The sequence below is a fragment of the Pimephales promelas genome, chromosome 25, assembly GCF_988280905.1.
Source record: "Pimephales promelas chromosome 25, fPimPro1.hap1.1, whole genome shotgun sequence".
Taxonomy (NCBI): domain Eukaryota; kingdom Metazoa; phylum Chordata; class Actinopteri; order Cypriniformes; family Leuciscidae; genus Pimephales; species Pimephales promelas.
Genome location: NC_142793.1, coordinates 10,667,889 through 10,684,100, shown reverse-complemented (window position 1 = coordinate 10,684,100; position 16,212 = coordinate 10,667,889). Strand labels below are relative to the sequence as shown.

The window sequence follows — 16,212 nt, the reverse complement described above, 5'->3', positions numbered from 1 at the left end:
CTTTAAAGGAGCTTTATGTAAGAAATGTATTTCAAATAATCATAAAATGGCCCTGATATGTCACTAGACATTAAGAAATCATGTTATATCACTGACAACAGTAGTCCGGCCAGGATATTGTCAACTGTCATGTTGTGTTTTGGTCTGATGCTCCACCCTCCACCGATCTACCAATCACAAAGTCAGTAGTGTTGCAGCATTCGGGTTGCCAGCTCTGTTCTAGTTACTGCAGCTGCAGATACAAACGTGTGGGATAAAAAAATGTTGGATCTGGCAACCTCGAGTCAAGGGGGAGGGGATACACCGCTCTACAGTAATTTGAAACTGATTGCAGTACCAATTTTGGCCACAATCTTACATACACCTCCTTTAATTTCTCTTACTAATTAATTCAAATACATGCTTAATTAGTTTATTCAAATCAATGTAATCTTACCACACTACTACATATCTGTTGTGTCAGATTTAAAGAGGGCAGAATGCAAGTTCTAACTGACAAATATAACCGTTATTTTTATCCTTCCGGTCAAATATTTCCCTGCAACAAGCGGGATAATCCACGGCTAGCTGTGCATTAAACCATACGCCTTATTCACGACAGCGCCATCTTTGATTTTTAATGAGAATGAAAGTGAGGCTGTGAGGGATAGACTTGCATCTCTTCAATGGGCTGTACTGTTATTTAATGTGTTTTCGGATTGCTCATGAAACACTGGAAAAATATCTTTCCAAGAAAGTTTAGTTGACAAAAACTCCCGACAATATAAGCTGTGGAAAATTGTAAGTAATCTAGCCGCTTTATTCAGCTTTTTACAGCGGATGCCATTAGAAACACGGTAAGTCTATCCCTCACAGCCTCACTTTCATACCTGTCATGGCGCTGCTCTGAATAAGGTCTATTTGAATGCTTCTCATTGGGTGGTTCTTTTCCTCCATCATCATTTAATGCACAACTAGCCGTGGATTATCCCTTGCGTAGATGTTTGAAGTTTGTTATGACCTCATGGACACTGATCTGAGAGGATATCACCTCTTTTCTGACGCTGTTGTTCTTCTCTGGGCTGATGCAGACATGCTCTCCGCTCTGACTGGCTTGTTTGGCTTGTGCGATGAGGACTTTGAGTTGCTGGACGTTGCTGAGCAGTGTGTTGGCCATCTCTTCCAGGTAAAGCCAGGTGCGCTGCTCGCCCGTCTCCAGCCCGTTCATCAGCGCCCCGGCCGGAGGGGGTTTAGCCTGAACCAGCGCCTGCTGAGGGACCACTGTCAGCGCAGGAAGGGTGGTCAACACTGAGGAGAAACACACATTTGAGCTGAACCTACGTGTCATGAGCAGTTAAAATGCTCCTCTGGGCCGGCTGGTTTTGTAGAGGTGAACCAGCGTTCTGACAGGTACGACCTTGACGGGTAACTTTACGGTCTGATCTCACTTTAACCCTGACCCAGATTTCATTTATTAGCTTGTTCTTCTAAAATAGGCCGGACATACAGTAGAGGACATCCTCTGCGTCCCGTCCCGGACTCGACCGGGACAAACCCATTTCATGTTGACTTCACTTGATCTCTATAGCTTGTTTTCATGTGACGCAGATGGAGGGCAGGAAGTCATTTTCTATATTTAGGAAGCACTATAACACACTCAAAATGCCTGTGTTTTGCGTCGTTTATGATTGCTCAAATCGATCAAACCACGAGGAGTTTTTATCGTGTGCCCAAAGTTGTTGTTCATAAGGGGGGAAAATACAAGAAATTGACAGAAAAACACCGGAAAAAATGCCTTGCAAACCTACGTCTGCGGTCGGGAGGAGCCGAATGGGAAAATGCCTGTGTGTGTGTGTGCAGTGATCACTTCGTCAAATGTGAGTTAATCCATTATTTATGTGGCTTATAATCACATTATTCAGGTGTTGAAATACACTTATGTGGCTGTTCGTGTAACGTACCAGTTTCCGAACTTTGTAAAGTCAAAGTATGTCTGTAAGACGAGTTAGTTGCTGATATCTAGCCTCGATGGCAGGCAAATCTCTCAATTCAGTTGAAAATCGTTCCTCTTCATAACGTAAGGATCACGTCCAACATATGTTTCCATTTTCTGTTTATATATTTCTCTTGTAATAGCGTCTAAAGTAATACAGTACGGATTTTCCTCCATCTCGACCATTGTGCTCTTCACTCCTTGCCCTCCATCTGCGTTCCGCGCGTCAACACAATCACGTGACTGCAAACCACCTATTGAATGTCAATGTGGTGTTTTTTGAAACATACTCTAGGAATAATCAAACATCAGTCTGTGTGTTTTCACAAGTTCACACACACAAATAATTTGATAAAGTAAAAGACTTTGCATATTTGGCGTGCTGTCCGGCGGGTTCTTGTGGTGATTACCGTATGTCAGCCAGGAAATCCAAACGTTCGTTTTCATCCGTCGACCTCAAATATGGCTTATCATTTGAAACATGTAAGCAACGTTACATGGCCACTCGCTCTAGCGTTAACCTAGATAAATGTGTGCTATTATTACACCGTGTCCTAACTACGCGCGACACGCGATAAAAGGTATCTTTTCCATGTTAATCAGATTTTTGTCCTAACCAGACGCGACGGCGACACGCAAAGTTTCTAATTTAGAAACGGTTCCTATTTCTGCGACGTCGCGGCTGACAGAATGAAGAAATTACACTGGTTATGAGTACACATTATTTATTTTTAGGTAAAAATAGGTCACTGTGCCACAACCGATAACGGATAATTTACCTCAGATTTTGAAAGCATATAATATAGCGTTCAAAATGAATTCTATGCAAACATACGACTGTACTTCATAACAAAATTAGTCAATGAGTAGGCTATATTTTGTTAATGTTTTGATTTTTAATAATGTTATTTCTTGATTTGATTATGTCCTTACCCGTTTCCAATGCGAGTGCGGGCCAACAGTGTGCTTTCACAGAGAGACTCTGTGTGGCGTCTCACAGTCGCGTCGCGTCTAGTGTGGACAGACACACTTGCTGTCGCTGGAATTTTATCGCGTCGCGTGTAGTTAGGACACGGTGTTAGGTGCATATCCAAGTGTTTGTGTGGAGTGAGGAAACTAAAGGATAGCACACTTCATGAAATGGAGGCGCCGGTGCGATCACAATAGCGGAAAAAAATCATTTTTGGTCAAACAGACAAGTGTAAATATCACTAGAAGCGGTAAAGGGTTGTAAATGCTTTATGCTTTTTATTTTTGGCCTTTTTGTCACTTTTATCAAAAGGGACACTGGGACAGTGAGATAATGAAGAGTGAAACTGGATCGTGAAATGACACAAACCCAAAGTTTCCTAAATCTTATCAATAAATGGTCATGATTTTACCAGTCAGACTCATTTGTGAAAAGGATTATGGTTTAAAAAAAATCACTTTATAGACTCTGCAAACCAGGGTTATTATAGTAAACCTAAAACCATACTTTATTTTTTTACTTGAAATAACATAAATGTTAACTGAAATAAATTGTTTTCAAGACAATATTTTATGTACTGAAATATAACACAAAAATCTATAAAAAAAATTTAAACGACAAATTGAACTAAATTTAAAATTATATTAATAACTTGACCAATTGTTTGGTTCAAATAAATAATTTTGGGAAATAAAAAAATGAAAATATATATATATATATATATATATATATTTTCACGATAGAATCATTCTTTTCTTGACTAAAGGAATCGTGCGAGGTGGGTTGGCACCACAGCTTAATGTGTCTGAGGTTGTTCACTAACCACTAGGTCACTCTACATCAACACTTTGTAGATTTGGGAATATTTATATCACACCAATTTCCAGTGGCAGAAATGGATTTTTTCTGTAATATCACGGTCCAGGGCTGTGGACACACTTATTTTACGGTTATTTTCTTTTATCTGTCTGAGTGAGTCGAGGTCAGCATGCTTTCAAAGGAAAGTGCTGAAGCATTTCAAGTCTATTCCAGCACACAGAAGCTGACAGAGATAAAAAAAAAAAAAAAGAAGGAAAGAAGGATCATTTCCTGAGACACTGATCACAGTGGTCCGTCAGTGACACTGAGCCGCTTTGAATTGGAGGTCACACTCCCTGGAGCGAAACATCTACACTGGACGACTGCCCTCTACTTCAAAAATAACCCTTAGATGGAATTCAAACCATGATCCTTTCGCTTGAAAAGAGAGAACGAGAATCTAAAGATGTTGACGGAGGGATGGAAAGCAAAAAATGAATTGTAAATATTTTTATGGGTCGTTCTGTGTCAACTTAACCAGAGAGCCCTTGGCTACTTTTTATCTGGGGAAATAATGAGGAAGAAAGCTAAAAAATTGAATAATCCACTATTTTGTGAGATTTGGAGACAAATTTCAGGGGTGCACAAATGACTTTAGAAAGATGGCAGCATCATTATTTTATTTTTACACAAAGATTGGTAGATCTTAATGGTAGAACTTAAGCAATCTTTGTTATATCAGTCCCTCCAGGATTTCACGATTTTTTTTGTGATTTTTGCGATCAAAATGATTGATTTTGTGGTGGTAATTTCCAAAAATTTGTAAAAAAAAATTGCGATTTACATATAACATTTACCATAATAGTATTCAGTCCTTCCAGAAAAACGCGGAGTTTTTTGTGATTGTTGCGGGCAAAAATCCTTGATTACGTGGCCCGTTTTCTTTAAAAATGCGATGGAAAGAATATGCGGGATATTTATGCAATTTTATGGGATGAAATTGCAGGAATTTGCAAAAATTGAGGGAACTTGCAAAAATTGCGGTTTTTAATATAAAAAAAGAGAAAAAAAGTGATTCCCCCAACATCCTGTTCTCACTAGGCTAATGTAAGAGTCATTTCTTATTACTTCCTTTGATAAACAAGCATACTACATCATAGAAAGTGCTGGGAATATTTAATTTCTCGTCTTGTTTTATTTCAGACTGTAACGAGTGTAAATAAGGTGTGGCCCCTTTAAGAGCTGCGCGCTCCCTGTTGAACTCTCTGCAGTGTCTCAAACACCCCATGTGTGCGGGTAATTTCTGTTTGATGCTACTTCTTTTATATTGTTGTTTATTAAGGAACGACGTGGCGGTAGAACGTGTGACAGACAGTTATACGAGTTCGATTTGTGAGATGTCAATCGCCTCCGTGAGTCTGTCTGGCGTCGCGTAATTGCGTCACTTCATAACGTCCCCATGGAAACAGGGGGAAATGGCTGCTCTTGTGTGAAGCAAACGCACATTTTTCAACTTTCTGCTAAGATACATGTGACTTTTTTTGCAACGAAAATGCGAGGATTATGAAATTATGCAAACCCCACATATTTTGCACGGAAATCGGCAATTTATGCGGCGAAAGTGCGGCGTATTTGAAAAAATGCGGCCCCCGCATAAATATGCGGACTTTGGCTGATTTTGCATTGAATTCAGCGATCGCATAATCGCGTTTTTCTGGAGGGACTGTTATATGCCAACAGTGACAGATGGGAAAGAAGAACATCACGATGGTAATGGCTGAAATGGGAAAAGCATCGTGTTTGCATGTTTCATTCTTCCGCGGGATGACTGATGCGCCAGCTGTTAGTGGTTGCCTTGCACATGAATGGAGGGTTGTGTTTGTTTGGGTGCCGATTTCAATGTTCAACAGTGTTTCTCAGAAATCACTTACTGCACCTTTAAAAAGATTTAAAAAGAAAACTTCACAGAATTAAATGGTCTTAAAGGGATACTCCACTTTTTTTTTTTTTGGAAATAGGCTCATTTAACCACTCCCCCAGAGTTAAACAGTTGGTTTTTACCATTTTCGAATCCATTCAGCCGATTTTCTGATATTTAGAAAAATATCAGTAAACAGACAGTTTCTGGTCTCATAGACCTTATTCAGAGCAGCGCCATGACAGGTATGAAAGTGAGGCTGTGAGGGATAGACTTACCGTGTTTCCAATGGCATGCGCTGTAAAAAGCTGAATAAAGCGGATAGATTACTTACAATTTTCCACAGCTTACATTGCCGGGAGTTTTTTGTCAACTGACATTTCTTTGAAAGATATTTTTCCAGTGTTTCATGAGCAATCCGAAAACACATTAAATAACAGTACAGCCCATTGAAGAGATGCAAGTATATCCCTCACAGCCTCGCTTTCATTCTCATTAAAAATCAAAGATGGCGCTGCCGTGAATAAGGCGTATTGACTTCCATAGTATATTTTTTTTCCTACTATGGAAGTCAATGAGATTCAATGCTCTGAAGACATTATGAATGTAACAAAAGATTTGTGCGGCTGATGCTCCTTTGGTTATGAACAGCTTGTGCAAGCGTGCTCGTGTGTGTGGTCCACACCTCTGATTGCAGCTTCGCTTGTCACCAGAGGGGGCGTAGTTCTGCAAAAACTCAGAGACTTGCGCAATGCACCTTTAATCTAACATGCATTAACTTTAGCGCAGATAAAGATGAATTAAAATGCACAAATCTTGGTACAGACGATACTGTTCAAGCATGACCCATATCAGGACTGACCCGATGTATGAACCCCGTCCTACAAATGTGCCATTTAACAGAATTCACTCACTCCAACTGGACAGGTTTTCAAAAACGCGTAAAAACAAATCATTATCCGAGACTTACAATGGGGTCAAAACGGTCTCCATCTCGAATAAAGAGGCCTAAAAATAACAGGCTTTTTGTTTCCAGCTAAAAAAGGATCAGAAAGAGGCCACTCTTGGGTTTCAGAGTCTCAACCTCGGATCACACACGATCATAGTTGGCGGACCAGTCACTGACCCTCTCATGTAAACTACACACACAAGAGAAGAGCAAGTCACTCTGATTGGCTGTCTTTACTCAAGTAGAATCCAGTTATCCTTTCAAGAAAAAAAAAAAAAACTTATTTGTTATATGAATTTTATTGCAAAATCTCCCGCTTTATTTTCTGCATGTGACTGAAATAACATATGCAATTAATTATATTAAAAAAAAAAAAAAGTTTAGTCAGGTGCTGAAAATAATAATAATTATTTTTTTTTTAAAATTTTGTACAAAAAAAATGCGTATTCTAAAAAAAAAAAATAATAATAATAATAATCTGCATACTGTGCACAGAACCCATACTGCATATTTTCATAATAGTAGTATGCAAGTATGTGGTTGTGGTTGTAAAAACACACTTTGACTGTAGTATTTACATTTACATGTATACATAAGGAAGACGCTTTTATCCAAAGCGATTTACATTGCATTTCAAGGTTCACATTTACATTCTTATGTAGGGATGCACGATATATCGGCCAGCATATAGATATCGGCCGATATATGTTCGTTTTTAATGTTATCATTATCGGCCTGGTAAGAAAACGTGGCCGATATATTAAAGCCGATAAATAATGTATTATTCCCTTCAGCTGAGACACTTGTTGAGCACTGTTTATGTTTTTGAACTTCTTGAAATAGGATTGAAATCTCTTCAAAAAATGAAAATACGGTTCAGTACAACATGTGCAGCGCATTTCTGTCATATCGGCTATACAACACTATAATGAGAACATCATTATAATTGTGCGCTTGGGACATGGATTTAATTGTGAGACTTTTGTTATTGTAATCAGGCTCTAAAATTAGATACATATTTGGATTTGAGTTTATCGGCCGATATATCGGTTATCGGCTTTCAAATATAAAGAATTATCGGTTTTCGGTATCAGCCAAAATTTTCATATCGGTGCATCCCTATTCTTATGAAATCTTACATTCCCTGAGAACCGAACCCATGACCTTGGCGCTCTACAGTATTAGTGTGTCAGCAGCGCTCACCAGTTGTGTTGGTGAACACGTCAGCGGGCGCAGGGCTGTCGGAGAGGATGGCCGCCGTCTCTCCTGACGCCGTTCGGTCAAAGGTCAGCGTGCCTGAAGTGGTGATCTGTCCTGATGGAGTCACTGTAACTGAGAGCAGACAGACAGTCGTGAGCCACTTCCTGAGTCTCCTGGGAGAATTTCTCCCTTTCCTGATCTTTAGGAGAGACGTCAGATGGTTTAGTACCAGAAAACTCAATGGAAAACACCTGAGAGTAATAACCGCCAATATTTTATCTTTGGAAACGGGAACTGATAATAAGAAATCCATTTAAATTTTATACAATACTGATATGGTCTCAAACCAACTGAAACTGATCAGGACAAATTATTTTCTGCATCTGACTGAAATAATATATGCAATTAATTATATGGGCCAATTTCAGTCAGATACAAAAAAAAAGAATACAATTTGATTTTGAATTTTATTTATTAATTTATTATATATTTGTGTAATATATACAGTTTAAATATATACAGTATATATATATATATATATATATATTATTATTTTAAAGCTTAAAAATTATTATATTTAACCCCTGCTAAGTCAATTTTTTAAAGATCAAGAATTTAAAGTTGTTTATATGGTGTTTTTAATATACCTTAAGACGAACCATGTGCAAACTCACATCATTGCTAAGCATTTTCTCTTTAAAACTGTTATCTAGATCACAAACGACCTTGTATCACGTCAAAGTGTGGACGGCCTTTAGCATAGCATTAACCATAACAGTGAAGCAGGGGAGTATTTTACGATGTTATGATGAACTACACGCCTTTCTCCACTGACGTTCTGAGTTGATAGAAGGCAGACTGAGATGGGGAAACGTGAACATGGTTTATATAACATTAACATCACATTATTGGCTGTTTGATAACAAAGTCAAGCAATAGGCTAATAACCTTAAAGGAGTAGTTCACTTTTAAAAAAAACTTTTGCTGATAATTTACTCACCCCCATGTCATCCAAGATATCCATGTCTTTCTTTCTTCAGTCGAAAAGAAATTAAGGTTTTTGATGAAAACATTCCAGGATTTTCAGAACTACTCCTTTAATTACCGTTACGCCACGTGTCCAATATTGTAATGAGCGAAACAAACCATTCTGATACATCGACTTGTAAACAAACCTGTATAATTCACTCTTCCACTTCTTCTCCTGAATCAATTTCTGGTTCAATTACACGTGGCTGAATTAAACCAGCATTTCCATGAGCTGGCGTGAGTGAGTGGAGGCGGGGCTAATTTGCATATTCATTGATCCGCGTATACTTGTGTTCAAGTTAAAGGCATGAAGTTTTTTTTTTCACAGGAAAAAGGTTTAAATATGTCATTTTGGTGATCAAAGATGAGTTTTAATGGATAATATGATTGACTACAGGGGGATTGTGGACCCCGAGATGGATGTTAATATTGTGTATAAGTGAACAGGAACGGGAACAAGGCTCTTACATGTTGCTCCTGGAGCAAGGGTGATGTTCTTTGTAGACTGAACTTCCTTCTTCTCAGGAGAAGCCGACCGCTCGTTGTCCTTCTTCCTTCTTTTATACGGGACGAAGAGCCTGACGGGGCCCGTCTGCAGGGCACCAGAACACGGCATGAGTCTCCAGAGCGATATAACATCACAACTGAGATTTCAGACCTTACTAATTACCATCGTGATGTTCTCCCCTCCGAACGGTCCGTCTTTGGCACACTGGAGGACGACAGGCAAATGAACGAGAGATTTGAGTTATATAGGACATAAAAGAAATAAGCAACACTTTTGAATTTAAGATCGTCAAAAAAAATAACATAAATTGCTTAAAAAAGAAAGAGAAGACTTCAAATGCAATATCTATATGCTGTTTTTTTCATATTATTAGAATATATACATACAGTATATCTATATTCTATATATATATGTTCTAATATATATATATATATATATATATAGAATCATCTTTATTATACAATTTAAATTTATACAGTATATATATAATATATATATACAGATATATATATATATATATATATATATTTATTTTTATATATAAACATATATACATGTTTACATATAAAACTACTATTATATAAATATTATTAATATTACATGATAACACATAAAATCTAATAAAGATTATGATATTGAGTCACTCACTGTAGACAGATCATATCATTTATTAGTATTACATTTTAAATATTATTAAAAAAATTAATGCTTTTCTAATATATATATATATATATATTGTTTAAATAAATAGCTTTATACATTCTGTATATTATCATTATTAATATTATTATTTGATGTTATAATACTAGTTTATATATATATATATATATATATATATATATATATATATATATATATATATATATAATTCATGACATTTATATAGCACTCTTCGTTTCTTAGTATTTAAACACAACCATAAAAAAAAATATTTTATTTCAGTTGTCATTTAAAAAACTAAAATCTTTTTCCTCATTAGACACAGTGTATTATAACCCAGGTCAGCAGTGTGTTAAAGATTTATGAGATTGAGTCACCATGTCACTCACTGAAGACAGATCGTCACAGCAGGCCGCACACGTACAGGACGCTGCATGAGGGTTCAGGATGCGCTCCTGTCAAAACACACACACACACACACACACCAGTCAGACTGTTCTGCTGAACGAGACACAGGAGGGATTTTTTGGAAAGAGTACATACTGTGAGCTGTGTGTGTGTGTGTGTGTGTGTGTGTCTCCAAAGGCCGGTCTGACCTGAATGAGACACTGTAGAGGTCGGCCAGCGTAGCGGATGCTTCTCTTCCAGTCTTTGCTGCTCGCTCGACCCGACATACTCTCAAACTCAGTCGGGGTGAACCAGTTATTATTGTGTCTGATACAGCGACCTTTGCCCCCTGCCATCACAGGTTAAAGGTCAGTCATGTTAAAACATTTTGGCTTCATTCCAGTTCTTATATCATTCATCCTAAATTGTAATTAGTGTGTATTAAATCATGGAACATAGATTTAAGATTAGAGGATTCCTAAAGTTGGCATCATTTTTTGGGGATTATCACCCATAACCCCTTGTGCTAAAAAAAAGTTTCTCATTTGACTCTTTGAGCTGAATTCACAAATGAATTCCCTGGCTATGTCCTAAATCGCCCCCTATACCCCTAAATATGGCACTATTTGATGGATCAGCCAGTTGTAGTGGTGTCTGAAACAGTAGTGGACGTTATCTAGCGCACTCATTCAATCCCATAGTGTAACCGATGTACGCTCGACGGCTAGAGAATACCCATAATGCACTGTGATGGTCATGCTGAATGAATTCCTGTGTCTGACCAGAAGATGAATCATCCATCCATCCATTTTCCAAACCACTGGTCCAATGTGGGTACAGCGTAACATCATAAAAGTATAAATTCCTTCTTAATTGATTATTAAATTGTTTAATTAAGGTTTAAACACCCTAAAGAGAAAGTTCAAGATTAATCTTTTCATTACTACTGGAGCTGCCAGTTTGCTAAACCTCAAATTGATTATTAAACAGCAGAAACTATGCAAAAGCGGCAGCCCTTCCGACACACTCAGTGTCTGAATTCACACACTCGTTTTTAATCACTTCCTCAAGTGGACTATATTAGTGGAGTAGTGCAGGGAATAGTGAACAAGTGTATAGGGGATGATTTCGGACACAGCCCCTGAATTAGGTCTACAGACACACATCTGTATACGTGTGTGACACCCTCGTGTGGCGTACCTGATCCCAGTCTATTTTTGTACAGAATCCCACTGGTGTTCCTGCAGCGCACAGGAAGCTCGTTGTCGTAAACCGACGGATCCCAGTTGTACTTCGAGCCGTCTTTATCGTGTCCAGATGTCAGAGGGGTGTTCGGGGTCTGGGGTCCTGAACGGAAAAACAGACACAACTTTTATACACACAGATTAACATTTACAATTTAGTTCCTAAAACCGAAACGTACCTGGTGTCATTGGTGTCGCGGTGCCTTTCAGCCCTGTGGCGTCGACGATGCTCCCATCCGTGTGCACCACGATCAGTGTGGCCTTCTGGGTACTCAGACTGTCTCCAATCTGAAGCGTGGTTCTGCCTGTCTGCATGAATCCGTGGAGAAATATTACATTCGATGTTATTATTTTGATCCAAAACAAATCTGTTCTGACGTTTACTTCACACATTAACTAAAAATCTATGTACTATGGTATTAGCATGATTTTTTTTAGGATATGTAATATGGTTTTATCATATATGATGAATATAGGAATCATATAGTACCACAGTTTGGTTTATCTGAAGAGGTTCAATATAGGTTAAAAACACAATAAATATATAAATATCACTAAATACCTTTTTTTTTACATTTAGTTGTTGGCGGAAATTATCATAAAATCAACCATGCTTGGACGTCTAAGATGGTTTCATTGTGGTTTATGAATATGCTAATCATACAGCACAGTTTTTTAAAAAAAGAAAAATGTCAAATAGTATTTTATAGCAGAAGAGAACTACAAAAATATGGTTAAATGCATCGTTTTTATGTTTACTTGGCATATAAATATAGTAATTACACAGTACTGTGGGTTGGTTTATTTGAAGAGCAAACTTATTTTAAGAAAAAAAAATTAAAAATGCATGTATTTTCAGATGTTTTCAAAATTATTAAATACCTATTTCTTTCTTTATTTTATTTTCAATTTTATTTTAAATCATTATAGAGATAAACATACATGCATAACTACCAAAAAAAAAAAAAAAAAAAAAGGTGTAGGCTGAAGGCTATGCTTATTAACTGACTAGCGGCGCAAAGAGAAGGAAGTGAATAGTTGAAATAAAGTCGTTATTTATGTTTGTTTTTGCGCACAAAAAGTGTTCTCGACGTTAAAGTTACGATTGAGCCACTGTAGTCACTTGCACTATTTTAACGATGTCTTTAATAACTTTTCAAGGCTGGCAAGTTTCAATTCCTCAAGAAGTCTATGGACTAGTATGGAGGAGTGATCCAGCTCTCAGATTTCATCAAAAATATCTTAATTCGTGTTCCGAAGATGAACGAAGGTCTTACAGGGTTGGAACAACATGCGGGTGAGTAAATACTGACAGAATTTTCATTTTTGAAATTCAATTCAATGAAATTGTAGGCCACGATTAAACGACAACGACGTACTAAAATCGTTTGTGTTTTTGTTTGTGTTTTCAGGCCTCTAAAATGCCTCTGTCATGTAAAATGAATGACCAAAAATCATGAAAGATTTTCCCTTTCAGTTGACCACGATGTCTTGTAAACGGCCTCTTAGGGCCTGAAAACGCAAACTTTTGAGAAGTATACCGGTATCATCTCCATGTAAACAAAAAAAAAAGAACAACCCTGAATTTGTGAAAACAGTGACGTTATGCACATGCGTATTAGTGTTTCTTTATAAAGTGACATCGCCACCTACTGGCCTGACATGAATAATACAGCGGTTTTAGTTGTTTTCGTGGATCTGTGTAAACAAGGATTCGTTTAGACTAAGCTTTCGTCTGTACGCGAAAAACACAGAGGAAAAACTGTTCTGTTTTCAGTGCATCTTCGTCATGTAAATGTCCTCTGAGAGGAGACTCTTACGAGCATGTGTTCAGGGATGGAAGCTGCTGTGGAGACTGTGGATGTGTAAACGGTTTCGTCTGAACTCTGAACGTCCCCAACAGTGACGGCTGTGACCTCTGCAGAAAAAACACAAACTTTATATGAGTTTAGGTAGATGACAATGCTGAACCACATTCTACACACTACACTAAAGTTCAGAATTAGGATTTTTAAATATTTCTCTAAAGGACGCTTCTTTTAATCATTAAGGCTGCATTTATTTGATCACTTATACAGTAAAAACAGTGAAATATTATTACAATATAAAATAACTGTTTTTTAACTGTTTGAATGTAGAAAAATATAATTTATTCCTGTGATCATCATTATTACGCCAGTCTTCAGTGTCACAGTGTAATATGATGATTTGCTTACTATTGGTACTTATTACTAAAAAAACTATTAAAAATGGTACATTATGATCAATGTTGAAAACGGTTTTTGCTGCTCAATATTTTTGTTGGAAACCATGATACAGAAAGTTGAAAAGAACAGCATTTATTTGAAATAGAAATATTTGTGTAACATTACAAATGTCTTCTTTACTGTCATTTATTTTTCCTGGCTCCAGTCCTTGCTGAATTAAGTCATTTCTTGTGATTTCATGTGACACTGAAGACAGGAGTAACATCAAAGGAATAAATTACATTTTAAAATAAAATATTTCACAATATTACAGTTTTTAATGTATTTTTGATCAAATAAATGTAGCCTCGGTGAGCAGAAGATTTTTCCTTAATAACTTTTTTTTACTGGTAATTATTTAATCAGTAAATTATATTTCGTATAAAGAAAATTAAGTCTGTATTAAGGTTCTCAGTAACAATCCATATTCATAATGGTGAAAAAAAAATAGCACAACTACCATGGTGTATGATTGAATACTTTATAGTTGAATTAAAACTAGTCTTAGTAACAAGTCTTATGCTGATTATCAGAGAATAAATGTCATTAAATGCATGGTGGGTGGGTTAAAAAAAACGTATAATGTGTGCACTCAAATCTTTGGATTTTCATTGTAATCGATAATTAGCTGATGCGCATGCGCACACTGACCCGCAAAAGCCGCTTCGGCATCGTCTGGGTTCGGCAGTGATTCGTCGATGTCGATGTTCCCCGCTTCTGCCATTACAGTCATCGTGGCGACTTCGCCCTCCGATTCGGTATCCGAACCCACAGCCTCTCCCGCAGACGCGCTGTCGGACGCGTCGCGCAACGCGAGCTTCGCCGCCGGTTCATTCGCGTCCATTTCAAAACAACGGCACACGAAGGCAGCCGAAATTATCCGAAGGATTGTCGAGAGGCGCACGACCCTCGCGATTTGTAAATGCTCAAGTATCCAAGAAGCACTCAGTCAACTTGTACGAATAGATTATTGATTTATTTAAACGATTTATCTTCGGGTATAAAAGAAAAGGAAATGGTTGCAGGATAATGGCTTCCGAGTGCCTTTACTGGGGACGGGGATCAACACAGGAAGGAGAGTAAGCGGAAATTACCGAATCAAAACGGAAATTACCGAAAGAACACGACGTAGCACGAAACGACCATTGACAACAACGTGATTTGCAGTGACACAAATGTAGTTCTTAAATTTGCTCCAAGTTTTCTGTATTTAAAAACAATGATTTGAAAATGTTATTTAAAATCCTTAAAACCTTTGAAAAAAGATTTCCTTCATTTCTAAATTACAATATCATATATGCTGTTGCTGTTGTGTTATTTCAAGAGATACATACAAAAAACTTCAAATGCTGTGCCCAGAAGTACAAAAAATATAGTAAAATCAATCATTTTAATATGTATAATAACAAATTAATCAGTATATTACTGAATATATTACCTTATATTATATTATATATTATCTTTTTTTTGTTGCTATTTTTTATTATAAAAATGTTTGGTGGAAATCACCCAAATAAAACTACAAACTATGAGATTGCACTTGTCAACAAAGCAAAGGAAGAAAAAAAAAGACAAACCATATCAACAATTTTATTGTAAACAGATTTGTCAGTATTTCCAGAGTATTGTGATTCATGTAACAATATTAATATACTTCAAATATTTGGCATTATCACACAAGGTTAGTAAAGTAAAATGTGGTATTTTTTGAATATAGGCCTACCATACAAGTGTACAAGAGCCATTCCACCGCCACCGAAAGGGTGACATTTCTCTCCCCAGGACATTATATGTATAAAATTGCATGAAAATGAACTATAAAATTTTGCCATTTTATTATTAATCAAAATGTCATGCACATTAAGCTAACAAAAAATGTAAAACATATAATTCAAATCCCTCAGAAATCTGAAAAAAAAATACATTTGATCTAATATTTTAGAGAAAATACACATTTTAGTCATGACCCTGGGTTTTCACTCAGTCCTGTTACACTATTTAAAAAAAAAGTAGATTATTCCACAAGACACATTTTAAACAGGAAGTTGCAACATCTGGATCTTCTGAAGGCAATGGGGTGACCATCTCATTTTCATTTCTGTATATCTGATGAAATTGTAACCATGAATGAATTGTAACCACAATCTCAACATACGGTCCTGTTACCTAAACTTTTTCTTAGATTTAATTTTTTTTATTTTAAAAATAGTACCTTTTGGTAAGGCACTAGAAATGGTTCTGTGTCCTCACGCTATTAGCATCAATGCTATGTGGCCATATGCCATATATTTGATCACTTTTTGCTTAAAAAACTCTATCCTGTTACTTTCA

General features: G+C 36.9%; 1 protein-coding gene across 3 annotated transcripts in view; it reads right to left on the bottom strand.

The window, feature by feature from the left end:
• Positions 1-14,977, bottom strand: part of deaf1 (DEAF1 transcription factor) — a 19,102-nt gene extending 4,125 nt beyond the window's left edge. For 2 of the 3 annotated variants that reach the window (XM_039663153.2, XM_089127571.1), the window contains exons 1-10: positions 14,533-14,977; positions 13,456-13,553; positions 11,815-11,944; positions 11,592-11,738; positions 10,601-10,740; positions 10,382-10,459; positions 9,507-9,548; positions 9,305-9,428; positions 7,811-7,939; positions 1,031-1,287 (exon numbers count right to left, since the gene is read on the bottom strand). In XM_039663153.2, the coding sequence (XP_039519087.2) occupies positions 1,031-1,287; positions 7,811-7,939; positions 9,305-9,428; positions 9,507-9,548; positions 10,382-10,459; positions 10,601-10,740; positions 11,592-11,738; positions 11,815-11,944; positions 13,456-13,553; positions 14,533-14,725 (1,338 nt within the window). In that variant the 5' untranslated portion in view covers positions 14,726-14,977. The remainder of the gene's footprint in view (positions 1-1,030; positions 1,288-7,810; positions 7,940-9,304; positions 9,429-9,506; positions 9,549-10,381; positions 10,460-10,600; positions 10,741-11,591; positions 11,739-11,814; positions 11,945-13,455; positions 13,554-14,532) is intronic. The other variant, XM_039663154.2, reaches the window with a different exon arrangement.
• Positions 14,978-16,212: the final 1,235 nt, after the last annotated feature.